General features: G+C 44.0%; 1 protein-coding gene and 1 long non-coding RNA gene across 2 annotated transcripts in view; one reads left to right on the forward strand and one right to left on the reverse strand.

The window, feature by feature from the left end:
- PSD3 (pleckstrin and Sec7 domain containing 3) overlaps positions 1-27,779 on the reverse strand; it is a 643,022-nt gene that overhangs the window by 495,690 nt on the left and 119,553 nt on the right. Inside the window, exon 3 of the mRNA XM_046648392.1 lies at positions 25,923-26,797. Coding sequence (XP_046504348.1) covers positions 25,923-26,678 — 756 coding nt within the window. The 5' untranslated portion in view covers positions 26,679-26,797. The remainder of the gene's footprint in view (positions 1-25,922; positions 26,798-27,779) is intronic.
- LOC124231614 (uncharacterized) lies at positions 1,349-5,784 on the forward strand. Its single transcript, XR_006886616.1, has 3 exons — positions 1,349-1,462; positions 4,582-4,702; positions 5,240-5,784. It is a non-coding gene; the product is annotated as an uncharacterized LOC124231614 (long non-coding RNA).

Here is a 27,779-nt window from a genome sequence, read left to right on the forward strand (position 1 = left end):
GCCTTCCATTGTATTGAGGCACTGAGGTTTGGAGGTTCACTGTTACAGCACTCAGCATGCCCCAAACAAACGTGAGGACAAGGACTACCATGTTTATGATGGGCTCCTGGGTGCCTGGCAGGGTTTGTGGTGTGTGGCCGAGATTGACTAATACTTGTTGAAGGAAGGAAGAAAGAAAGGAAAGAAGAAAGAGAGAAAGGAGGGAAGGAATTTATGTTTCCAGAGCTCAGTTATCTCGCATGGATCCAGCTCTTTCGCCCCATGTCTCCGCTGTCTTCCTCCCGTCTCCTCTACTTCTCTTCATGCTGACAAATGCAGTAACGATCTTCCCTTGGGAATTTGCCAAATGTAGTCCAGGAATTGCATATTTTTGGTAAACTTGGTTGTAATAACATCTGTGAGCTAATTAAATGAATCTGAAACTATTTTATAAACAAATGATTTTAAAAGGCCTATTCTCAAACAGGAATAATGATGATGAATTTTCCCCTTAATAACATCTAATAGTGCAAACAGTTTTTAAACCTAGTATACCTGCAATTCTAGACGCAAGGGACTTTTGAACTAAGTCATTTAGAAAATAGGAATATTAAACACATTGTACATTATAGATGTATATGATATTATACATATTCTCAGCAGAAAGAAAATTTGTAGCAGAAGCTTCTCTATCGTGTTTCCTTCTCCTTTGTGGGTACGTGAAAAACTACACGTTCAGCCCCTTTGCAGGCAGGCGGAACAGTGTGACTAGTCCTGGCTAACGTGAGTGGAAGGCATGTGTGTGTCCCTTCTGGGCTGTGACGGTGAAAAGCCTCTGCAAACCTTCTTGATCGCTCTTCTCGTTACTTACCCGACTTCACACGAGCAAGAACTAAACGTTTGTTGTTTTAATCCACTGAGAAGCAGGGGCTGCTATGTTGCCAAGGGACATTTGAGCCCAGCCTGAGGGTACGACAGCTGATGAGGGTTACTGAAGAGGCACTTCAGACATAACTAACAACACATCTACTTCCTAGGTGAGTTGTAGACCTTTTCACTGATCCACATCACTAGCCCTGGGGTGAAAGGACTAAGCTCGTATTTCAATCTCAAAACGGCAAGAAAAGGCAGAACGTTCAGAAAGGGCAAGTATAGTTAGTGCTCAGGGTGTTGACAAAGCAAAATTACACAATCAGGACCAGTGTGTTGAAATCCTAGACCCAAATGAATCCACACCCCGTTCTGTGACCTGTGGCCACAGAGATTTAATCTTCTCAATGGTTCCTTTTCCTGTATTCAGATGACATCAATCACGGCTGGAAAGCCATTTCACCAAAGAAAGAGAGCTATAGAATTTAATACAAGTTAACTTCAGTCTCCATGCTGGTGCATATGGCATTAGAAAACATTGCTTCCTCAAATTATCTGCTCCCGTACTAGAAATGCTGCTACCTGCCTTATTAAAGGTACACTCTACTGAAAGGTAATTCTGTTATCTTGAAAATCCATGTTTCTTGGTCTGATTTTTTTTTCCCTCCTTAATGTTAAATACTATGCTATTGCTGCTCTTTGTCTGAGTTGCAATCTCATTTGAACGTGATCATTTATAGCAACTTTCTTACAGGGTAATTGCTTGCTCTTTCATCTTTTTCAAATACAAGGAGACAAAAGATATTATTTCAATGCAAAATCTAAAACTCAGAAGCCACAAAAGGAACGTGCTGTGGCCTCTGGGCAGTTTATTAGCTGCATCTTTGCAAATAAAGAAAAAAAAGTTGACCTTCCTATACCTAATTACTCAGACCAGGCAGAATCTGGATGTCTGAATATGTATATTACATCTAAAATGAGTCTTGGAACCATTCCTCTCAGTGGAAGAGAAGCAAGCCAGATTTCTGACTCACTGTACAATTACAAGGTAAAGAGAAGGCTCCTGATGGAAAGATTGAACAGGTTCCACGTATGTAATCTAACTGGCACAGAAAAATGCATGGGCAAACCAAGATGTGGCTAAGCAGAGTCCACGTTCACAAGGCAGTTGCTATCATTTTCAAATATCAACAGGCAGCAAACATTCCATTCAGACTCCAAAATGCATATTGCATCTGTGCACTTTTTCCATTGTCAGTCTGGCTTCTTCATCAGCTGTTTCAAACCTCTTCCCTGGTTTTCTAGTTTCCATATTCCAAAACTAAGTGAATACTGATATCTGTCTGGTACAAATACACCTGAATATCCCTCACGAATCCCTTCTCAGTTGCACAGATTCAAAATAAATGAATAAAGACAAAAATAAAATGAAATAGAAAGACAAAAATATAATAAGGGATTCACTGTGTGAAAATTCACAAAAAGACGTTGGGTAGAAGCTTGTTGTGCTCCCAAATTCCCACCTTATCTCCTGGGCTGTTGGTGATGACCTTGGCCTGCTCTTCATTAGGGAAATATAAGCTCTCAGACAAGGCTGTGATCTTTCATCTTGCTGCCACTAAATCCACATGCCAGCCTGCCTCTGCACTCGCCTCTCTTGTTAGCTTTCGATGAGTTCTTGATGCTATTTCATCTCTCTTCTCAAGACTGCATCTCCTTGGTTCTCCCTTCGACTCTGCCTCACCAATACTTACTCTGTATTGCTCTCACTGGCACACAAACATATTTTACTGTCTCTTTATGCAACCCTCCATCTACTGCCTCAATTCTCTTCTCTCTTTCATAGCCAAATTTCTCAAAGAGTGCTTTATGCATACTGCTCTTCATTTACTCTTCAACCCACCGGAATTTGGCTTCACTCCCATCTTTCCACTGAAGTTTCTTTTGTCAAGGTCTTCATGTTTCCTTAGCTTGGCAGCATTAGATACAATTAACCCTTCCAGCTTCTATGACACCAAAACCTCTGCTTACCTCCCTAGGTACTCCTTCTGGGTTCTTTTGCAGGATCCAGGACTGATATTCAACTGGTCTGTACCAGTTTGGCTATACCAGTTGCTAAAATATTGAAATACTTCATACCAGTTTTAAATAGCTACTGTCCTGAGCCACTCCTGACCCAGCCCTCCTGCTGTCTTGGCCTCTCCTCTAGGCCCTGCTAAACGTTAGTTTAATCCAGCACATCAGTGGGCCTCCAGGACCCTGTTTTAGGGTTGCCACTGGCATCTGATCTGATTAGCCAGTGTCTGTGCCTGAGCCTGTGACCACTTTGATTCCTCTGTGCCTGATCTCTAAATGTCTTAGAGGCCCAATGCTTTGCCCTGAACTTCTGCTCTTTTCCCTCTACGTTTTCTCCCTGAGTGATCTCACCTCTATCTGTTGATTTAAATTTCTCCAACATGCTGATGATTCCTAAACTTTTATCTTCATCCCCATTCTCTCCCCAGAGTTCTACTGCTTCCCCAACATTTCCATCTGGATGAACTCAGAGACATCTCAGACCTTACACATCCCTACTGAGCTCTTAATCCACCATCCCGCCCCCTAGACACCAACTTACTGGTCTGTAGGCTTTGCCATAGGTCAGTTGCTCAAGATTCCTCCTTCACCCTCATTGAACTCATCCATTTCCCTTCCATCATCTGTCACTTTTACTCCACAATATATTTCATGTCCATCTTCATAGCATTTCTTTCTTGAACCAGTGAAGAGCCTCTAATCTGTGTCCCTTGCTTCCATGCTTGCCTGCATTCAGTCTGTTTTCCTCACAGTGGTCAGAGTGGCATAAAAATATATATCCTATTATAGTATTCCTCTGCCCCAAATTCTTTAATGACTTCCCATAGCACTTGGAATAAACCAAAATACATAAGTACTAAGTAAGCAAGCATGCTACTTCCTATTTTCTTTCAACATTCTATATAATTGCTTAAAATTTATGTTTGTCTTTCTAGCTCTCATTGAATATATATTTGAAATATTCAAAATAGATCTCATTTTACAAAAATGATTGGTGCCAGATGATGATACCAAATGCTCATATAACACTATATTTAAGGCACAATTCTAAGCGTTACACATACATTGCCTCATCTAAACCTCATAACAATTCTGTAAGGTAAGAATTATTATTATCCCCACTTTACAGAAGGGAAAGCTGAGGCATGGAGAAATTATAAATCTAGTAATCTTTTATTTCTATTCTATATAATGATGACTTAATTAATAACACTTTTTCAAAACAAAATTGGTTGGGTTAAAAAAAACTATGTCATGCTTAAAGGTTGTCAGAAGTTCTGGTTCCAGGTCTGATGGAGTCAGCACAAGCCACCGTGACTCTCACTGAATGCAACCACAAAACCCAGAGAGAACGCATGGCTCAGATGTTTAAAGACCCCACAAAGGAAATGTATGCTAGCAGGCAGACAGGGGGAGAACATTAGAACTCAAAATAGCACTGAACTGGTGGTGAGTTTACCATCTTGTTTCCCCTCCAGTATCTCCCAACGTGAACTTGAGGCAGCTGGAATTGTGGAAGTGAGTGCTGTGATGCAGACAAGGAGAGATCAGGAGAAGCACTCTAGTTCTGGCTTGAGAAGCAATTAAGGGATCTACTAAATTTCAGAGAATGGGGAGTAATCATCCCTCTATTTTCTATTTTCTCCAATCTCTCAGGTCCCAGACACCAGATAATCCTGTGGCAGCAGTGGCAATAGCAACCTGCTAGACCCAAAACTCCAAAACTCAAAAGGAGAGGAACTTTTCTCTCTGTTCAGTGGAGTTGCAGCTCTAAGAGGTGGGACCAATCCCATTGCTTCCCATTCCCTCTGTCTCTCTCTCTCATCTCCTCCTGCCACTTGGCCCTAGATATGGCGCAGTTGTGGGATTGGAAAGTTTCTTGCTAGAGGACCAACAAGGAGAGACTAGTTAACTGGAAAATACCAGGGAGATAGTGAATAGCACACCTAGGAAAGAGAGTAAGGCCATTGCCATCCCAGTTCTCTGTGGCTTTGGGGATCAAGGCAAAAACCCAGCTGATTTCTATGACTCAAGTGAGGATAACTGAGGGATGGGAGCCAAAAGCTTGCCCTTGTGATCACTCAGCAAAGCAGAGTTACCCAGCCTGATGGCATACAGCATGTGCTGCTGGCAAGAGCCACAGGAAAGTCTGTTTATCCTCCTGTGATCTTGTAGGCTGGTTAGCTGTATTGGAGCTGAAGGCTGCCCATGAAAATGCTGTACGCCACCTACACTGGAATCTCCATTTTAGCAGAGGCCATGGAAACCAGAATGACTGAGGTCTAAGTCATGGGCATTTCCCTTCACCAAATAGCATCCAGCTGCAGCTGAGTCTGCATCATCACGCCAGGAGCCAGACTGGAGAATGGTACCACAGCAGGGGCTGACAAAGGAGTGACCATAGCCAGGCTTCTGGATTCCATAGACTGCCTTCATCCCCATCGGAAGATGGTCTTCCTTCCCTCCAGCTCAACTGCTGCTTCTGCAGAGGATGCGGCTCAAAGGAAAACATGGAGGGATAATAAGAAGGATGGGGAAAGCAGGGCAGGTCAAGCTCTGCAACTCGCTGTTTCCAACAGTGGCAGCAGCTGCTCCTGAATAAAAAACTAGCCTGAGCAGGAGGGTGAGAGAGCGAAGCTTTTAGAAAAGTCTGAGATGTAAACCAGTATCAGATGGGACGGAGATACTTTGCCTGATGAGTTTAAACAGATCCTCCCCTCCTACCCCATGCCTAAACAGGGAGATTATGAGAGCAAGTTTACTATCAAGTATCAAAAAAATTAGGGGCCGGCCCCGTGGCCGAGTGGTTAAGTTCACGCGCTCCACTGCAGGCAGCCTAGTGTTTTGTCCGTTCAAATCCTGGGCGCAGACATGGCACGACTCATCTAGCCACGCTGAGGTGGCGTCCCACATGCCACAACTAGAAGGACCCACAACTAAGAATATACAACTATGTACAGGGGAGCTTTGGGGAGAAAAAGCAAAAAAATAAAATCTTAAAAAAAAAATTAAAAATTTTCTGTTTGTAGAGTGCTGAGTTGAGACCTTTAATCACTTCCACAAAAGAAGCAAGAAAGGATGGGGAATAAATTATGGAGACAACGGAAGAAGAGAGATAGGAAAGAAACAACAATTCATAGAAAGTTCAAGACTTTTCTTTCTCTTGGATCACTTTTTTTCCCCCAGCCTGTCAGAGTCCCCTTCAGCTCTCTGAGGCCAGCCCCCTGTCCAGGGTACCCACTGGGGCTGACTTCTGTCTCCTATAACTATGGAAACTTCTGGCTTTGCTCTGTGCCCAGCTCTGCCTCCCTAGCAACTGCACTGAGCACCAGTGGATTAGCAAGTCTGAAGGGCCTGCCATTCAATCTGGGCTCGGGGTGAGTGCTTTTGATCAAAGGCAGCTCTAAATGTCCCTGCCCTTTCAATGACAGCCTTTATATTACATCATGATGTTTGGAGGGCCCTAACTCCCTGAAACATCAGGTTTTGCTGAGATAAGGTTTGTTTTCTTCTTTATTTATGAATAATGCCAATTGAAGGAAGGAAATACATTTTGAAGTTTGAGGATAAGGAATATGTGGTTTCAGGTGATTAGAGGAAAATTTTTTTAAAAAACCAAACTTTAAAATTTAATTGAGTTACCAAGAAGCAGCTTTAGAAATATTTATACAGAGCTTTTGCTATCAATACCTCTTATTTATCAATATATAGATATCGATAGCTTCACTTATAGGATTATTGATTTCCTTATATCTATTGTCACAGAGATCTGTAAATCTTATATATAGCTTGACACTAACATATTAACACACGTCAATAGATCTTGTTAGTGTGAAATATGCTCCATGATGAAGCCCAGTTGATAATTGTTTCACTGTTATACCTAGTTTTCATTGATAGGGTGGAATTCTTCTTTATGATTTCTTCAATTGTAAAATTAAGTAGAGGAGGAAAGAGGGACATGAAAGAGGATACACAGAAGCAACCAATCATGCAGGGGCATGAGGCTTAAGAATGGCAAGTGGCTCAGAAGTTGCCTGCCCCGGGTTATCTAGATAGCTCCTTTGGCAAGGTAACAACAGCCCCTTGTTGAAGGCTCCTGGATTCTACCTCCTCTGACCGGCCCTTTCTTTGACCCCTTTCAATCAGCCACAAAGCAGAGGGCACAGGCACCAGCCAGGGCTTCCTTCACAGCCTTGGCACACTTTGCAGGCATCAGCCAGGTGCCAGCCACCACCAGTGGCATCTGATCATGACTCATTTATCCACCCCTTCCCATGTTCCTATAACAGCATAGAATTTCTTCAAAAGAAATAAGTGAAATCATAGTTGGCAGTTCTCATAAACAAACACACACAACTACACCATACTTACAAAACAAACAAGTGAAAGAGAAACAGTAACCTAGTTTGTCAAGATCCTTATAATTAGAGAATATTTTGGGAAATGAAAAAAGGACATGATTAATAATTTAATCATTGGTGACAAGACAAAACTAACAAAATGACTCAACCAACAAAGTATGTTAGATTGCAAGTACTGTGCTTGAATCAGGGGTAGGCAACTCTTACTATTTTGCTTGTTTGCTGGTGAATTTGTTATATTATGCATTTAAAAACCTCACTTCCCAGACTTTATGCACATGGCCAACCCAGCTGAGAATGTCCTTCTTCTTACTCCTTCTGTTAAACTTCTCTTCCTTTAAGGTCATGTCCCGTCTTCTCACCAAACTCGCTGACAACTTTCCCCTCCTCATCCTGGGTAAAATTTGCCACATCCAGTTCTATGCATTACGTCAATTATGTTTAGGTAAAGCAGTTGGATGCTTACGGAAACGCCTAACTTGCCCTCTAAGTGCCTGCCCAGGGGAACCGTAAACTCCTTGAGGACAGTCACCATTTCTCTCATTTCCTTCACTGCATCTCTCACGTCCAGGGTACAAATAAGCTCAACCACTTGTTTAAATATTCAAGCCTGTGGCTGCACCATGTATCTCTATGAGTAGGCGACTGAAAGGAAAATGAAAATACTAAGTACTACAGACTTAGAGGGCTCCTCGATGGTAGAATTGGAGGGGTGTCAGTGAATTCACTGAATCTCACAGTCACACATTGAGCCACGCAGCAGTGCTCCTCTCACCATGTTGATAGTTGGGAGAGAGAGATGAGTGAAATGTGGTCTGTGAGCTCTGGATGCTAACAGGCAGTGCAGTGATCACCAGGTCCAATCTCCACTTTGTAGACGAGGAAACTGAAGCTTAGAAAAGTGCAGTGACATGCCCAAGTCACGCAGTTAAAGAGCAACAATATGCCACTGTTCCCCAGCTTCAACCCCTCACACAGGAGCTGCACAATTTTTATTGCATGTGAATAACACCTGTTCAATTCCTAATATCTTTTTACCTAAATAATTTTTAAAAGAATCTTTAGAATTATTATCAATAAGTGTCAAACCAGCATCATTTTCTATAAGTAGAAGTATATACTAATATTCTTTAAAATATATCTTTTAAAATTAAAAAGAAAATGTTGTGTTACTATCTAACGTCCACGTTTCTGGAAACATTACGTTACATCAAAATCCATACTGAGCAATCAGATGGATTAGTGTGTATTTCACATAGATGTTACATACAAATGTTATGACCCACATTTGAAAAAAATCAATCTTTTTAAAGTTGTATCTATTTAATTTGATCTGTTTTGCCCCAAATGCAAAAGTAAAGAAAATTCAGAACCATTTAAAACTACTCAAGAGGGGCCCGGCACGGTGGTGCAGCGGTTAAGTGCACACATTCTGCTACAGCAGCCCGGGGTTCGCTGGTTCGGATCCCTGGTGTGGACATGGCACCGTGTGGCAAGCCATGCTGTGGTAGGCATCCCACATATAAAGTAGAGGAAGATGGGCACGGATGTTAGCTCAGGGCCAGTCTTCCCCAGCGAAAACAGGAGGATTGGCAGCAGTTAGCTCAGGGCTAATCTTTCTCAAAAAAAAAGAACTAGTCAAGAAAAGCTCTACAAAAGTGAAGGTGCTAAGTGGTATTCAGCAAAAAGCAAAACTAAGAAATTACTTAGAAGGTGTGTGTGAGACAGCAAGTCTTAAAGAACTCAGAATTAGTTCAAAAAAGGAAGAGGGAAACAGCACTAAGTCCTACCTGGCAGTTTGTTTAAACTTTGCTAAAATCAGAGTTGACAATTCTATTGAGTGTGAAAGATATACATATTTCTCTGTAGATAAAACATTGTAGTTTCTGAATATGGGAAAATTCCAGTCTTTATTAACTGGAATATTTTCTAAATTGGGCATTCTAGTTAGCTGATTTTAATTGTAGTTTATCATGCGTTAACCAGAAAACATTTTCATGTTAACTGTCATTGTTAAAAATGACTTTTGAAACTATGAAGGCATAATTTTCTGTCAGCGTTAGTACAGAATACCAAATGTAGTGTCATGTTTCTTTGATTATTTGTGATATTGTAGTGGCTCAGGCTAAGTCTTGTTCCTAATTGATTTCCGTTTCCTGAGCACTTGTCGTGCGCTGGCCCCTGCTTTCATTGCATAATCCCATTCGACTCTTCCCACAGCACAGGGAGACAGGTATGACTATCTGCTGGTGCAGATGAATGAACTGAGCTATCAAGAAACTACGAAACTCGCCTGGAGACAAATGGCAAGTATAATAAGGACTTTTGGCCAGATCCATCTGATTTCCAAGTTCGTGTTCTTAATCCCAAGTGTAGCAGAATTGGGGCGCCCAGAATTCTGGCCTGAGGTACACAGTCAGCATGACAGTCCTTAGTCTTAAAATGTAGAGGTTTTTTAAATACTTTATAATCTGGCAATTTCCCTTAAGCCTTGGATACAAAACAAAAGGAAATTTAAGTTAACTGAGAACTTAGGTAGCTGAAGTCTAGTTAATTAAGCTTTAATAGCATGTAATTCCTAATCATTAAAGATGCTTTTGGTGTGCACCTGGATAAAGTAATATTGGACATGGGCATGCTTGAGTTGCTTCTTTTGAGGTTAAGGTGGAAACATTCTAATAACACTGAAAGAATCTAACTGCTGCCCAGCAAATCCATCTCCTGAATGTTATGAGGTCGTCCCCAGCCAAGAAATGTTCAAATTAAACCTTTTACAGCTACACTTAAAATGTCAGGAATAAAATTTCTCCCTCCCACCACTATAATATTTCCTTATTATTCCTACATTTTCCCTAAACATGTAGTAATTCCAAGACTGGAGAAAAAGAACCTACTAGAATCAATGCCTTTGTGACTTCAGCTAGAATTATTCTATTACCAAAACAGTGAACATCTATTATTATTGCCACCTGATAGACACTAGGTGGAATTTCACTAAAATCATTACAGGGTTTTATTACTCAAGTTTATTAGAAACTTAGATTATGTAGTCCATCTCACTTACAGGAAAATCTTACTTCTCACAAAGCTTAATACCTCTGACTGTAAACAAACCATTCCATTTCCTTCTCTCTCGAATTGGAAAGCAGCTTTTTTTTCTTTCACAAACACATTACTATCTTAAGGAACAAAGGGACAACGAGGGAACTTTCTCCCAAGCTCACACACAACCATTTGATGCTCTCTTCCTGTGTGATTTCATGCTGTCCCTCCCGTCCCGCAGGGCTGACCAGCCTTTGTCTCGGCGGCGCCCTGCCCTTCTACCCTTGAGTCAGTAGAGAGCCTGGTGCACAGCCACCTGCACTCACTTCCAGGTGTTCTCTCCAACTAGCTGTGAGCCTCAGGCATGTGTTTCACCTCTTGTGCCTTGATTTCTTTTGTCTGTAAGTAGAAACACTAATAGACCCTACCTCATGGAGTTCTTTGAAGATTAAATGAAAGAATGCACGTAACATGATGCATAATAAAGGCTCTATAAATATTAGCTCTTATTATTAACCTAGATAGTTCCTCCAGGCAGGAAGCTTTTCCTACCCATTCAAACCAGACTGGGTGCCCCATTAGACATTTCCATAGCATCTTGACCTTCCTTGTAACACTCATCATATTTTTAATTACTTGCTCATTGTCTGTCTCTCAGCTGGATCATATACACCTCAAGAACAGGTCTGTTTTTTGGGGGGTTTTTTTGTTTGTTTTGGTGAGGAAGATTGGCCCTGAGGTAATATCTGTGCCAATCTTCTTCCACTTTATATGTGAGACACTGCCACAGCATGGCTTGGTGAGCAGTGTGTAGGTCTGCACCCGGGCTGCCAAAGTGGAGCACATGAACTTAACCACCGTGCCACTGGGCTGGCCCCCAGGTCTGTCTTTTTTATTATTATTTATAGCTCTAGTGTCTAGCACAGAGCCTGAGAGGAGTATTTGTTAAATGAATGAAAGTTAACTGCTGAAGTTGTAAGACTGATGGGTTCTTTGGGCAAACATTCAATTATTATTTTTAAAAATTGGCCAATTTGCAGCAAGTATGAATTGAGATTAATCAGTATTGTGCTACACATTGGTTTGTGAATTCAGAGGAAAGCATAATAATAACAACAGTAGTGGTATCTAAGGTTTCCACACCCTCTTGTGCTTTATGGTGTGTTCATATCTATTATTCCATCTCAGGGGCTCACAGAATTTGAGAGTGGGAAGAAACTCCAGTCATCTCATGCAAAGCTTCATTTGAGAGAGAAGGAAATGGAAGGCCATCCTTGCACCACAGTTACCACATTCTCCACAATGCCTCCCACAAAGAGGGGACCAGAAAAGCCCCTGGACTATGACCGTATCTTCTATGAGCTCGAAAGTCTGATTCATAACTTTCCTGAGCATCATTCAAATAGCTTGTGAAAGGATAGGAAATCCCACAAAAATAGGCAAATAGAACTGGAAGGTGGAACAACAATTTGGTGGTTCAGACACACCGTCTTCCCTAGGGTCATGAGCCAGCAGCAAGGGGGACACTCAAGGCTCAGGATGGGAGCTGTTGTCAAGAACTGAAGTGAACCACAACCCTGCTAGGTGAAGCACGCAGGAGCTGTCCCCAAGAGACCCACAGCAGTTGCCTCTGCATGACTCATTTCCCCCCATTTGAGCCAACTGGGTGACTGCTGGGCTTATCAAATGCAGCCTTCTGTACGGCTTTCTGGCCCACTTGGAGAAATGTCCCTGGCATCTGCCTGTGCATTCTGTCTTTTCTGCTGACTGCAGATATCTCCCTTTAGCTCTCCCACATGGAACACCGGGGGTCTGCAAGACAAGCCCTCCATCAGTTAGGCATATGGGAAATGCTTTCAATAATGACATGGAAGTGAATGATCTTCCACATGCCCCAAATTCAATCATCCCCTCATGGCTTAGGCCCACATGCTGGAAAGTAGGACTGACTGCTCAGTCCCCTAATTTTGGCTCCTGTGCAGCGTGCACATGGGAGATACCTGCCAGAGCCCCCAGAACACCTGAGGAGAGTGGGTGGCCCAGTGGAATCCTTAGGAATAGCAGAGTCGAAATGGGGGAAGCTAAGGTCAGGGACCTATTTTTTTTTGATAAAGTCAGACTCAGATAGTCTTTAATTCTCACTTCAGTCTTCCTTCCTGATAGCAAGTGAGGGTAGGACAAAGAGCTGATATGGAAGATGGGCGGAGTGCCTCGGTGCTGTGATGTGATATGCAGACCATCTGGAGTTGGGCTTGCTGTGACTGCGAGAACAATGGTGGTGCTCTCTCCTGGGCACCTCGGCTTTCTCTCAAGCGGTGGTCTGCACAGCTGAACATTCCAGGAAGTCCTTCCCACCCTCCTCTGTCACTGTCCTTGGAGTCTCCTCCCCTGAATCCTTCTTATGCCTCATAATTGTATAGAAACGTCTAAGTTTCCATCTTAGCCAGCCCACAGTTCTGATGGAGACTTTTCACACGACCTGAATTAACGTCAAGCTAACATAGGCCAAGTTACTTTAAACGGTTTAAACTCAGCAGAAGAATAGCCACCCAGCAGCATAATTATTTACTTTCAGCGGCTTGAATGTAAATGTCATTAAATCTTTACAACAGTTCTAGTGAAGGCCATTCATTTTCCTCTGTAGATTCAAAGAACTACACAGGGGAGCTTTTCAATTTCATATGAACAATAAATCTTGTATACGTTGTGGGATCTACTGGCCTATAAAAACTGAGTGAAGCGGTTTCCACAAGGGCTTAGCTTGCTTGAAATAACTCCAGAACAAAGGCTTATTCTTCCTATGGGGGAAGGGAAAGGAAAGGGAACCGGCGGGTTGCAAGAGGGGGCCAGCCAGGCAGCCAGTCACTCAGACTCCACAGAAGTGCTGGGGCAGAATTTTGTACTGACGCAAAATCCAACAAATTATACCCCCATTATGTTCAAGCCTGAGCAGATGTGGATCCCACCTTCTAGTAAAGGAAATAAGATTTATACAGAAATATTTGAAACTGAGTTGCAAGTAACAGGGTTGCCAGTCATTATGATGATGCCTATAATTTAGTGAGAACTTTGTCTACTATGCGCAGGATCTGTGCTAAGTGCTTGATATCTATTATAAAAAGGATGCTCACAACAATGGATGGATACCAAGAAAGTGAAGCTCAGAGAAGCTGAGTAATTTGCTCAAGATCACTCAGCTAGCTGGACTTCAACTCCAGAGCCAACTCCAAGCAAGCGTTGCTAGATAAAATACCAGGCACCAGTCAAATGTGAATTTCAGCTAAGCAACAAATAATTGTGCTAAAAAGTATAAGTATGTCCCAAATATTGCTATTTTTATTTGCTAAATCTGGCAACTCTACTCCAAACCTCATCTTATAAAGCTTTTCTTAAGTAGTATGGAATTCGGGACTAGGAGAGATTCTGCCTCGTTAGGTGCATCACAAGACAGCTATTGCCTATACAGGCATACCTCGCTTTACCGCACTTTGCAGATACTGCGTTTTTTACAAATTGGAAGTTTGTGGCCACATTGTGTTGAGCAAGTGTATCAGCGCCATTTTTCCAGCAGTAGTTGCTCAGTTGGTGTCTCTGTGTCACATTTGGTAATTCTCACAATATTTCAAACTTCTTCATTATTATTATATTTGTTATGGTGATCTGCGGTCAGTGATCTTTGATGTTACCATTGTAATTGTTTTTGGTGCCACCAAACCGTGCCCATGTAACACAGCAAATGTAATCGATAAATGTTGTGTGTGTTCTGACTTCTCCACCAATCGGCTGTTCCCCGAAATCTCTCCCTCTCCTTATGCCTCTCTGTTCCCAGAGGCACCACAGTACTGAAATGAGGCATTAATAATCCTACAATGGCCTCTGAGTGTTCATGTGAAAGGAAGAGTGGCACGTCTCTTACTTTAAATCAAAAGCTAGAAATGCTTCAGCTTAGCGAGGAAGGCATGTCGAAAGCCAAGAGAGGCCATAAGCTAGGCCTCTTGCACCAAACAGTTAGCCAGGTTGTGAATGCAAAGGAAGTTCTTGAAGGAAATTAAAAGTGCTACTCCAGTGAGCACACGAATGATAAGAAAGTGCAACAGCCTTCTCGCTGACACTGAGGAAGCTTTAGTGGTCTGGATAGAAGATCAAACCAGCCACAACACTCCCTTCAGCCAAAGTCTAATCCACAAAAAGGCCCTGACTCTCTTCAATTCTGTGAAGGCTGGGAGAGGCGAAGAAGCTGCAGAAGCAAAGTTTGAAGCTAGCAGAGGTCGGCTCATGAGGTTTAAGGAAAGAAGCCGTCTCCGTCACATTAGAGTGCAAGGCGAGGCAGCAAGTGCTGACGTAGAAGCTGCAGCCAGTTCTCCAGGACATCTGGCTGAGATAACCAAGGAAGGCGGCCACCCTGAAACAGATTTTCAGTGTAGACGAAACAGCCTTCTGTTGGAAGAAGATGCCATCTAGGACTGTTCCACCTGCAGCATAGGCCAGCCAAGCCTGCAAAGGGAAGGAAATTGATGCTATACATTTTTTGGCCAGTCTTCATGATTAAAACGCCTAAGGGGTCTTAATAATCATTTTGTCTGTGCAGGAAAGCGGCAGAAATCCAATCTATACATTACTGTTGTGAACAATATGTCAATATGGGTAGAGTGTCACAAATTTCTAAACCTGATTTTTGTTCAGGGGTCACATCTGCTCCTCAACTGAATCATCTGCCTTGATTTGCTTTCCAAAGAGCAGACTCCTCCCTGTGCTAAAGCAAGAGTGCAGTCCTTGCACAAAGAGCCTCATTCACAGAGGCACCCCTCGCCCGGCCTCCCCTCCCACCCCCTGCGGGCTCTGACTGGGAGATAGCTTCAGACTCGCTGAGCTCTCAAGCTTACAGGACCCCTTCCTGCGTTCCTGCTGTCTCTTAGCAACGCCTTGCAGAGTGGCCTGATTCAGTTGCTGTCACCACCTGCCACCTGGGAGAGGAAGTCTTCCAGGGTGAGGAGAAATCTCGCAGGTCCACCGGGATGGTAGCACTCTGATGCACAGACGTGCAGTCCGTGTCCAGATCGTCTGGTACTGGTTTCGAATTCTCCAATGTTGTATTGCATGATGCATATTTCTGAAATATGTGGGTTTTTTCATGATATTTTATTGTTTTCAATAAACATAGTTTACTATTTTTAATTTATTTTTTATACTTTTGGATAAAAGGTACAAACTTAGAAGCCAGAAATCTTAATTTTCAGTTTGGAAAACATTCGATCTATGTACGTATGATCATATGGTTGTTACGTTCCCTCATAATGAATGATGAAATTCACACAGGAACACAGGAGAAACCCAAATTCAACCCCTCTTTATGTTCGATCAACCCACCAAGCTTTTCCTGCCTTCACACAGATGGCCCTGAAGCCCACCTCCATTAAGAATCTTCCCTTGACTAAACGGAACAGAGATGGTGACTTTTCTCCCCTAATTGTGATGTGCGTAGTAACATGAGCAACTTTCCTACGCAGCCATCACCCTACTGTGGGCCTACAATGAGTATCACGCAAAGTATAAACCTTGACCCCAGACTGCCGATGTTCCTGGCGTATGTCTGAAAATGCCTCTTTGCATACAAGTTTGTCTGCCTCAGACTTCAAACTGATAGAAAGGAGGAAAATAATCTTCTGCCTCTGTTTCGTGCTTTATAAAGGAGCTACAGAAATATTTAATAAATTCTTTTAATAATGCTTAAAGTAACTTACAGGTAGTCAACAGTGTAACTCCTGCAATACTTCTAATTGGACCTATGGAATGCTGCTTTTTTCTCAAAGGGCTTCAGAGGCTACAAGCAACAAGACAACACAATCAAGGAACCCAAAGCAGACAGCCATAAGCGGTTCACAACACAGCATAACGAGGTGGGGGAGGGGCAGTTTGCAGAGAACTACGAGAAAAAGTCCACTTACTAAAACAGATTGAGGATGAGAAAGAATTTTGCCATTAGATTTGTAAAATGGCGCGAAAAGTAAAAGGATTTATTTACGTTGAAAATATTTATTTTATAGGCTGTTTAAAGCATAGAGTAAAGCTGGTTCTTTAGAATAGTTATCAGTATTGGGGGGACATTATTCACAAAGATTATTCACAAAGCAGATCCAAAAAACTAGGTCAACAAGCTCAGCCGAAGAGAAATATTACTGTAATTCCTTGGCTACGCGCCCACTCAAGAACTCCTTAAACATTATTCTTGGCCACAAGAGAAAGACATTTTCATAAAAACACCACTACACTAAATTTATGACCCCAAAGACAGTTTGAAATTTCATTCTACTTTGGATGGATTCCAACGGTGCCTACCACCCTTTGCTTGACAAGTCACCAGCCTGGATGGCCACCCAGTTTAATGGGACTAAAGGATGTAAGGACAGAACTGAAGGAATTAGTAAAAGAGAGATCGCTTAGACTGGCTTTGCAATCAGCAATCTAGAAGTTAAGAAATATTTGTGGAGCACCTATTATGTGCAACGCATTTTGTGATGAGTAAAAAAAAGAAAGCTTTTCTATTTAAATCCTAAATATTATGCACTGCAACAAATTAAACTTTTTGAGGTTACACATATTGAAAGGATCTACTCGATTGACTATGACTAGAACGCAGTTTCATTTGGGGAAATCTCAAATCCTCAAGTGACTGGAGTTTTCTCCCCCTTCACGAATTCATCACACTTCTCCAGTTCAGAACTGAAGGACTTTGGGGGAAAATGGGAGTTCCCTGTCGTTCAGAGAGAGTTAAATTGTGTGCGTCAAGCATTCTTCAGCAAGATTAGGAAGTGGGAGGCGGGGACAGTAAATCCTGCGACCTGCAGGGGACTCGAAGGAAGTCACTTCATAGATGCACCCACTCTTCCCTGAATTTCTGTGCTTCTCTCCTGCTTCAAACTCTCCAAATCCTCCCCAGGGCACACAGAATCAAAGTTAAACTCCTCATCTGAGATGATGAGGCCTATGTGATCTGGCCCTGCCCATGGCTCTGACTTTTCCAGAACTCATGCTTATAATGGTCCTGAAGGTACCACTGCCTAGACCCATGCCTCCCTGATCTTCCCATGGTGCCTCCTGCTCGTCATCAAGTCTCAGCTCCAAGGCCACCCTCTCTGTGAGGCCTTCTCTCATCACACGAACTGAACTGTTCATTCTAGAACCCTCACCTCATCCCCCTCTCTGTTTTGTTGTCTTCCAAGCACTTGTCACCATCTGAAGTCGTGTGTTCATATCTTGTTTGCTTGTTTATCATTTCCTGCTCCTACAGAATGTATGAGCAAGGACTTTGCCTGTCCTGCTCACTGCTGTCTCCCCCGTGTCTAGGACAGTGCCTGCCACACAGCTGGTGGTCAAGAAACATTTATAGAATGAATGAATCCAGGAGTTATTTGTCCAGAAACTTTGTTCATCCAGAGTGTGACCATAGTCACAGAAAGCAAAAGCATCATCTCCGAACACACAAAATCAGAAGAAAAAATACCCATAACAAAACTCCTGAGATTTCCTGCTAGGTGAGCTCCCGAACCCCGCACACAGAACCTTTTCATTTTGCATAATTAACAAAGTTACCTTACAATGTAAACAAATTTGTTGTCTAGTTTCCTGGTCTGTGGTGGATTAAAGGAAGTCTGTTAGAGGCAGGCACACTAACAGCAGCAAGAAGGGGCAGGAGGCAGGGAGGAAAGAAAAGGATTACTAACAAGCAAAGAGGACTCAGAAAGCAGAGTCTCCGGGGCCACGAAGTGTAGAAGCAAGCCGTCTTACAGACCTAACGCCGCCAGCAATGCCGATTACAGTGATTACTGAAGTCGTCAAGAAAAGGAAATTATGTTGTATATATGTCTAAGGCAACAGGGAAATTGTAAATATTAAGAGCTCCTTAGAAAATTTTTATCCAAAATGCTATTTTTTTATTGTTATTCTAAAGGGCAAGCGAAATTTGGTTTTCTAGGAAAATTAATTTCTGTGGAACATGTTAAAGGAAATTTCTTTCTTTCCTTCCTCCCTCCTTCCCTCTCCTCCTCCATTCCTTCCTCCCCTCTCCCTCCGCCTCTCCTTCCCTTCCTTCTCACAATGAGAACTGTGCAGCTGACCCTGTCTCTTAGCTTGGGCAGCTGGAAAGCACATAGCCGAATTTGACTTTCAAACACGCCAGCTCTGTAGGGCTTTACGGCTTGTCCTTTTGGGTTGTTCTCCTGATTTTGCCCCATCTTTTCTTCACCTTGACCCTTATTTATATTTTCCTAGAACTGATTCTTTATTACTATTTACCTTTACCAGTATTTTTATTTATTATTTGTGCTATAGTTGTAGGGCACTTGGCTGACGCTTTGACTGTTACTTCTTCATACAATCAGACTGAGAGATTAGTGAAGAGTAACCAAGCTCCTTGCAGATAAAATGGGATTTTCAAATGGTGAAAGATTGTGAGTGCTCGAATAATGCCCTGGAGCTTTTTAGCCCATAATCTGCCGGACCTGGTAATTGAAAGGTTAGTACAAAATCACACATCCTGAGAATTGAAAGATAAATTCAAAAAGTTAAAATTGACTACATATAATCACAGGAAAGATGCATAAACACAAAGGGCAGCCAAAAAAGAGTCACAGCTGCTGATTACTTTAGGACGAAGGAAAGCGAACTTCTTAAAATGCAGCCCTGCAAGAGCACAACGGTGTGACCACATGGAGCCACCATTCTTTCTTTCGTCCACCTTTTGTTTTCATTGATATGGCTCAGATCAAGGAATCAGTGTAACCAGTTCAAGGAAAGACGTTGATCTTCACTTTTTTGTTGTTCTTGTTCTGACTTCTCAAACACTGGGTCAAGCCCCAGTGCGTTGCTATAAAGCTGACGAGATTACACGCAGAATCCGAGATGGTCATCTGCTTACTGTAGAACCCCACTCTCACCTAAGGACTTATATATTCGTATGAATCTCGTAGCATTTTACAGTCTCTAAAAATCTACAAGGAAAAAAAGGTCTTTGAAAGGGAAAAAGTATCGTATCATAACCAGTAGCGGATTCTGGAAGCAAACCTATACATAAACCATATCGGGCAATAAGTGGATTGTAATATATTGCTTAGTTCAGGGATGCTTCTTTAAAAGTCTCCCCAAACGCTGTAAAAACTGGCTTCCCTAAAATCTGAGAGTGCTCAGATAGGACATTTGTACAAAGCAATCACTTTATAAATTTTAGTTAAAACTCTCTGAAAGTGCTTTTGGTCATTTATCGGGTTGGCTGTCCATATTCGCTCCCCTCCTCCCCATGTCCCATCAATTTCTAGGAAGCGTCCCTTTCCCAGATTTCCATGGTTATAATCATCTTTGGGCTCTCAACAGTAACATGTGAGCTGCACCCACCCACCCCGCCCCCACCACAGCAGCTTGGGTGGGCACCTAACTTGCACTGGGCCAAGGAGCCTCCTCCTGGGGCTTAGGAAGCAGGCCTAAGGGATTCCAGTCTTAGTCTGGATTGTCTCTAAAGAGAGGAGATGTAAATCTGGAAGTTGTGGGTTGCCGTAATCCTCCCTGAGGAATAGGGAGTAGAGGAAGTAGATGTGTAGAGACAGAAGAATGATTCAGAGAAGAGTGCAGAGAAGGGCAGAGGGCAACAGAGAGAAGAGATGAAAGGAGAGACCAGAACACTCTGGAACCCTCGTCCCAGTTGGCCCGGAGGCCCATCCAGACCTCTGCCCTTGGGTTCCACAAGACCTGACACTTGCAGACATGAGTTCTCCTTCTAACGAATCCCCCTCATTTGGGATTAAGTAGCCTTCAGGATTTCTATCACACATAACCAAGAATTCTAACTAAATCTGTAAGTGACAGAAGACTTCTGTTCAAGGCCATGAAACTTCAAAGTTAAACTGAGGCAATCTGTTGAAACTCTTTCAAACTAGCAGAGTAAGGACAAGTCTTGTCATCATTCTAGGTCTTAATTTCAGAGTGGAATTGATTTTCAATATTCCCTTTGCTGAATAATTGACTCCTGAAACTGAAAACAGAGAACAACCCCTTTCAGCAAATGTATTTCCTTTTAATATGGGAGAATAACAAAACACAGCTCCTTCTTGAATAGTTATAAAAAACTCAATCTAGTCTTTTTGTCTTGACTAATGCTACTAATATTTTGTAAAAAAAATTAACACTCAAGATTAGAAAATTGGGTATATATTGGTGTAAAATGTTTTAAAATGTATTTTAGTTCCTACTTATCCTCTGGATCCTGGAGAGGCATCTAATTTTACCAATAAAGGAGTTTCCCAGCAATAGTGATAAATGGACTTTTAGAGATTTATCATCAAAAGCTGTAGTTTTGGCTGAGTTTTCACAAAGGCTCAAATGGATTGTCAAGAATTTAGATTCATGGAGCTAGAAGGGAGGAAACCACAGTCTAATCTTCTCACAGAAAAAAAATTAAGACCTAGGAAGAAGAGACTTGCCCTGACTTAGCGAACTTGAATCAACGAAAGGGCTAGAACCCCCATGTCCTGCCCCCACTCCAACTGTTTCTCTACATGTCACAGGGACACACAACTGTAAATGGTCCATGGGCTCTCTGCCTTCTTCTTCCGACACTCAGGGGTATGTAGTTCCAGAAGGGTGGCACCTGCACAATGATCTGCAGGACTTGTGTGTGTGAATGTCAAAGGCAAGGGCAAGGAGAGAGCAAGAGTGAGAGAATGTTGTCATGGGAACACTGAGACAAATCACAAGATGAAAAAGAATTCAAACCCATTCTGCTCTCTCAGCCTTTATTTATTCAAGTAATAAATCAAGACATCTGTGTCAAAACCAATGCGTGTAAAATAGACTAAAGATAAGCTTTTCAACCCAATCAATATTGTCTTCTAAATACCAACATCTTTTAAAGTACACCACTGCACATTTATCTATATTGCTACATGGGCATCTCTGCAAGCTCTCTCTTTGTTCTAGTTTCTTTTTAAAAATTCTAAATTGTTAACCAAGAAGGATTAATATAAAGACGGAATGATCTAGACTACCACTTTATATGAGCAGAACAGTTTCTAAATTTATGACAGGCTAGAAAAGTCAAAAAGGTCTGGGTAATTAAGCATTTACCCCAGATAAGAAGAAGACCTCTTCCTGTGGGTTAAGTATACCCGAGGGTCAGTATTCAATTCTAGAAGGGAATTTCATCAACTAGAATCTGGCCAGAGAAAGAAATATCAGTCATTAGGGGACAGAAAGCTTGCAATTCTGGTCCTAAAATTCTGTGATGGGATTTGTGTTCTTGCTCAAAGAAGGCATCGCCTCTGTGCTAGTCACGCATAGAACCATCTAGCTCCCCACCGAAATCCCAGATCCCCCTGCGAGACGCAAGCCCACTGTACATAGCTTCCCTGCAAGGATGTTGTTCAACAAAATAATTAATCTTAGGGACAAGCTGAGGTAGATGAAATTAAATTGTTTTAATACTTTAATTTCATTTAACAGTTTCTTTCTCTTCCTGGATTCATAGATTCACACTTATCACAGGATGTCAGAACTGGAAAGACCTCAGAGAACAAATGAGATAATGCAGCCTTGTTCAATGAGCTGTCAGGCACCACTTAGCTTGTTAGCAGAAGCAGAGCTTCATTTTCGCCTTTAGCATCACAGCGCCACTGACTTCTACTATAAATAAAAACTTTCTCTCAAAAATTTAATGTACTTTACAGACATGATTCAGACATTGGTTTTATTTTAAGGCAAAACAATCCAAGACACAGAGAGCTAAAACGATTTCCTCTGGTCTGCTGGACAGGGCCTGCCTATGAGAAAACAGACCTACACTGCACTTCCATTCGCTGCCTCGAGGAGCAACGTACCATCCTCGTCTCCCTCCCCCCAGGCCTCCGTGGACTCCTTGTCTTCTTGCTCATTCTTACCCTGTCTTCTAAACCCTGAACACTCCTAGAAGCTGGTGGTGGAATCTCAAAAAGATGATTGTTTTTGAGGTGAGAGAGGAAGAGAAAAAAGAAGACCAAAGTGAAGAGGCAAATTTCTGGGAAATTTAAAGCTACAGGTGAAAACTGTGGGGTTTGTAAAAATGGCATTTGGGGGGAAATTTTAAAAATACATTCCTTATCAATTTTCTAGTGTCATTTACATACCAAAAGTCATTGTTATTTCAAAACATAAAATATGTAAGAAACAAAGACCTAGTAAAAGAAAATTGGAATTTCCCAAAATGATTGTAGAGAAAGATTTTTTCCTCTCTCTTGAGTTGTCTGTTTTCTATGTCTCCACATGGGCTTTGTATCTTTAGCCCCAAACTCAAGGCTCACATTGACAGTTCCTGGCCTTCCCAAAGACAGGCAGCAGAACGTGGGGTCCAAGAAATGATCAGGGCAGCCTCTGGCCCCAGACCATGGCACACTCTCTGACTCACACTGATGTTACAGCCCTAAGCTGGCATTGCCTGGCGCTGGACTCCACATTCTCCAAACCCAGGCCGTTACTGCTTCTAGAAAGAAATGATTGTCCACACAGGGCTGGGTCACTAGACCTGATATTCCTGAGAGTCCTTCTCCCATCACCTCCACCAGAGAAAGTAGGAGTGCAGCGTAGACCGCCAGGTCCCAGGAAATGGCAGACTGCCTTCCAAGGACACCTCACCCTCCTGGAAGACAGTGAGAGAAGGCTGAAAGAACTGGCCTCAGAGTGGACGACTTGAGCTCTGTCCTGAGCTGCTGCATCCTACCGTTGGGTCCCAGCAAGGTGTTGACCATCCTCAAGCATGTGTGTCCTCATCTGTGAAGTGGGACAATATGAGTGCATATGCCCACAGAGTTTCGAGCTTTCACTAGGAGGAAATAGTGCCTCGGAAGCCCCTGTAGGTCACAGAGTGCTATTGCTGGTTTACCAGAGCCCTGTCATAGTGTAAATGAAGGACCAGCGACTTGATCTGCTGTACTCACTCCTCATGATAGATACTTGGAAGGGTGTAAGTCAACAATTTTCACCCTGGAGCCCATTTGTTTTGAAAATGAGAGAATAAATTTAGCCATTTGGAGCACTATGAAGAAGAGAGTTTACATGTAAGATCCAGATTTTTCTGCTTGGAAAGTTGATACAAGGACCTCACTCCTACGACATAAATATAGGAATACATTTTGCTTCCATGTAACCAACATTTCACTTTAATAAATGCAATTGATCACATTTTTCATGAGTATATTAAGTGAAAGTTCCCATTATGGATAATCAAGGGCCTTGCCATTCATAGTTGACCAGAAGACCTTTTTAATCAGCCGTCTGCTGCTTTGCTGTGACTCACACAGCTAAGTTCCAAACCATAAGAGGACTGGGAAATTCTCATACAGTAATCTATCAGATCCAGAGGACATCTGAATCTTCTCAAGGCTGGTCAGAGGGAAAACCTGTCTCTGCTGATTTTGCTCCTTTCTCTAACACCCAAGACCTGGCAGGGGTCCCTTGGTTAATATTTGCCATAAGGCATTTAAGACTTGCGGTTGTGAGGGCACTAATTTCTCAACTCCCTTCCTCCCCATGGCAGCAGGAATCACAGCATCCGACCAGCAAGCTGAAGGACAAGTTTTGCAGCCCTGCTTCCTCATCAGATCCTCAAGCCCCAGCCTACACTGATGTCTCTAACTCCACGGCTGCCCGGGTCCTCCCTGGCGTTCCGCTGATTCCGCCTCTCCTCTGCTCTCTCTTACGACAGGGCTCCTGAGGGTTCCTTTCACCGGCCCACCACTTCAGAACACAAATCTCCGCAGTGAGGCAGGTGGGTCATCAGTGTTTCCCAGATGGGAAAACTGAGAGCTCGGGTGGCTTGCTCAAAGGTGGGACTTGAACCTGGGTTTCTAAGTTTTCAGTCAGGAATCTTTCATCCTTGCTCTAGATGGGGTAGATGCCTGGGGGCCCATTAGCTAAAGTGGCTGAATGAGGCTGACAGGGCAGAAATCTACCCAGCTGGACCAACTCGCAAAGCACCTCCCCCTAGAGAAACGGCCACAGCTCTGAGGCTTTGGCCCAGACCCCAAAGATGGGGGCAGGGGAATGGGAAAGATGGAGTTTTCAGGTCACCAAGACCAGCATTAAAGTACACAAACAACTACTGTGTGACCCCACACAGAGACCGGGCTCTGACACACGCACGGGTATGTCATTCCTCCTAAATCCCTGTAGGAAATGAGGGATAAGAGAGCTGGGGTGGAATGTCAACTATTTCTTAAGGAAGCAGTGAGCATCTCTTCTTCCAAGAGTTTCCCTCTGAAGAGAACTTGGACTCATCCTTTCTCCCTGATTCTGAACCACGGCTCTGCAGGCTCCCTGCAAAGAGGAGAAAGGGGAAGGAGGGTGGCATGGGGAAGCACGTGGGAGAGAGCCACAGAATCCAGAGGAAGCAGCCTCACTGCCAAGCCCACGGAAGGCCCCTGTTCCGCGGCTGTGCATTTCACCCATTTCTCCTGTGACTTCCCTGAGAGTCCCTTCCATGTCAACCGTCCATCTACTCCAACGAGTCCCCCCTCCTCTATCTCATCCCGCCAACCTCAACACACACACTTCCTCACCCTCACCAGCACTGCCTATCTATGTGCAAAGTATAGCAAGATGTCCATGTGATTGGGAAAGGCATAAATTTTAATTTTGTCCACCCATTTCGGGAGCAGTACACCTGAGCTGGGTGGAGAGGGCAGGCTGGGCTCAGGCATCAGAAGGATGAGGAAGTTGAGTTAGAGATGCAAAGAATAAGAAGCTAATAACAAAGAGTAGGCATGGCCATGATGGGAGCTGGAGCCCACGAGGGTGGGAAGAGACGCAGGAGACCACACAGGGTTCTCCTTTCTCCTCCTAATGGGACATGGAGGCCGGAGGCTGATGCCCAGGGCACACATCCACTTGTAGGAGAGGACGGGAGGTGGATGTGGGCCCCAGAAGGCCAAGCATGCATGGGTGTGGCTGAGCTCCAAGGCTGTTTCTTGTTCTGGAAACCTCCACCAAATTCACTGAAGCCTCCCCAAGGTCTCCAGTGCCCATTCTGGAGAACAGGTTTTGCTTCTGCTGTTTTCCTTTTGGAAGAAACAGCAAGATTTTTGCCTAGCCATCCCCCAATTCCTTCACCTGAAATGGGGCATATGAGCCTCTATTTTTCAGGGTGGTGATGAGAACAGACAGGAGGTAAGGGAACTCTTAGCATCATGGCTGGCACACCAGAGGGCTCAGCAAATGTCTGTGTACCTCCTTGTCCTTCCCTCTGGTCTTTCCCCATAACATATGCACTTCCTTGCCTGACTTTTCTTTTCCTATCTTTGGCAGAAATCTTGGGAAACAATTATTCATTCTTTCCTTCCAAACAAAATGCTCCTAGTGGCTGGGAAGGTGGCAGACCACAGAGGAAAGGCAGGCCCAGGCCCCGGGGACTATGGCAGGTGGGTTCCCCTGCTACGGAGGTGTAGCCCATCCACAGAGAAGGGGAGACCCAGTGTGAGGACCTGGGAGCCCTGGGGGGCCCATCTGTCCCCTGTCTCCATCTGTCTTCTTGTGGGAGCAGCTGGAGTCTGGCAGACTCAGTCACACACACTTTCTTACCTTGTAAGGCAGGGCAGCGGGTGGGGCCAGGCAGCTCGTGCTGGTCTGAACGGGTGGACAGTATCTGCAGAGCCTCGCCCTCCTTGCCTTCACTGTGGGACCTGTGCCCTCTTCACAGCTCTTTGGGAGTACCTGGTAGATGGCAGCACCTCTCTTCACTTCTTCACTCCTGTCAGCAGCATGGGTCAGGGTGGCCTGTGGAACTGAGCATCCCAAAGCATCGCAAGACTGCGGGTCCACTCTCCACAGGTCCTGGGGGCCAGTCATGACCGGCCAGTGCTTCCAGCCCGTGGAGGGATTATTGCTTCCATCGCTCATGACGGCAGCTGGGCGAGGAAGTCTGCATGACAGGGGCTGTAGCCGTCCAAGTGTCCCAGACGCAGGGGCCAGGGAACGCCTGCGACGTGGGGATGTGCCAACTCCACCCCTCCTTACTTCCAGATCCTGGTGTTTTTCCTCTCCCTCTGTCTCCTCCTTAAGAGCAGAGCAACTGAAAGCAGCTAGTTTCACTGTCCCACGGCCCTCCTTCTGTAGGAGCGAGGGAGGAACAGCCAAGCCCTGTGTGTGCCTGAGGTCGTGGCCTGCCAAAAAGCCTGTCCTGGGACTTGGGAAAATGTGTCCCTCCTCCAGGCCCCCTGGGGCTGCTGTCCAGGCTGCAGCGGCTGGAGACAGGGCAGGGAGAGCTCGAGGCGGGGCCCATAGCTGGATGAAGAGGAAGGAAGTTTTCATTTGCTGTTGCTCAGGCCGTTCAGCCATTTCCTGCGATGGGGCAGGGCTGGTCCTTGCTGGGGTCAAGCTTCGATCTCAGTGCCCAGGGATGCAAACGCTAGCAGCTGTGGGCAGACGTGACTTGGCCCCATGGATCCACTGGCAGCCTGAGGAAGCAAATGACACACCTTCAGCGCCCAGGGGGAATCTTCAAGGAGCAGAGGTCAGGGAATGGTCTTGGTTGTGGGACTGGACTCTGCACTCACTCCACAGAATCACAGAAACAGACAGACTGGTGGAGAACATTCCAGGAGCGAGGGGTGGGAGAGGATGGTCAAGACCTGACTGTCTCAGCCTGGTGTGTCTAATGGAATTCCTTTTTAACTGTCCTCCTCCCCATATTTGAAAGGAAAACACTAAGTTACTCATTTCATTGTTTAACCCTGAAGTCTGTCTTAGCTCCACCTGTTAATTGGTGTTTGCCCTGAGACACTAAGTGATTTCTGTGAAGCCTGCAGTGCACTTCACAGTGGAATGTCAATCCACCTTGAGAACACACTGAGAACATGCTGAGAACACACTGAGTTCACGCTGAGAACACGCTGATTACACACAGAGAGTACACTGATTACACACAGAGAACACACTGAGTACACACTGAGTCCACACTGAGTACATGCTGAGAACACGCTAATTACATGCTGAGAACACCCTGAGTACACGCTGAGAGCACACTGAGTACACGCTGAGAACACCCTGAGCACACGCTGAGAACACACTGAGTACACCCTGAGAACACGCTGAGAACACACTGAGTACACACTGAGTACACTCTGAGAGCACACTGATTACACGCTAAGAACACCCTGAGTATACACTGAGAACACACTGAGTACACCCTGAGAACACACTGAGAACATGCTGAGTACACGCTGAGAATACCCTGAGTACACGCTGAGTACACCCTGAGGACACGCTGAGTACACCCTGTGTACACACTGAGTACACCCTGAGAGCAAACTGATTACATGCTGAGAACACCCTGAATACATGCTGAGAACACACTGCGTACATGCTGAATACACCCTGAGAGCACATTGATTACACGCTGAGAACACACTGAGTACACGCTGAGTACACCCTGAAAGC

Source organism: Equus quagga, chromosome 22, assembly GCF_021613505.1.
Source record: "Equus quagga isolate Etosha38 chromosome 22, UCLA_HA_Equagga_1.0, whole genome shotgun sequence".
NCBI classification, from domain to species: Eukaryota; Metazoa; Chordata; class Mammalia; order Perissodactyla; family Equidae; genus Equus; species Equus quagga.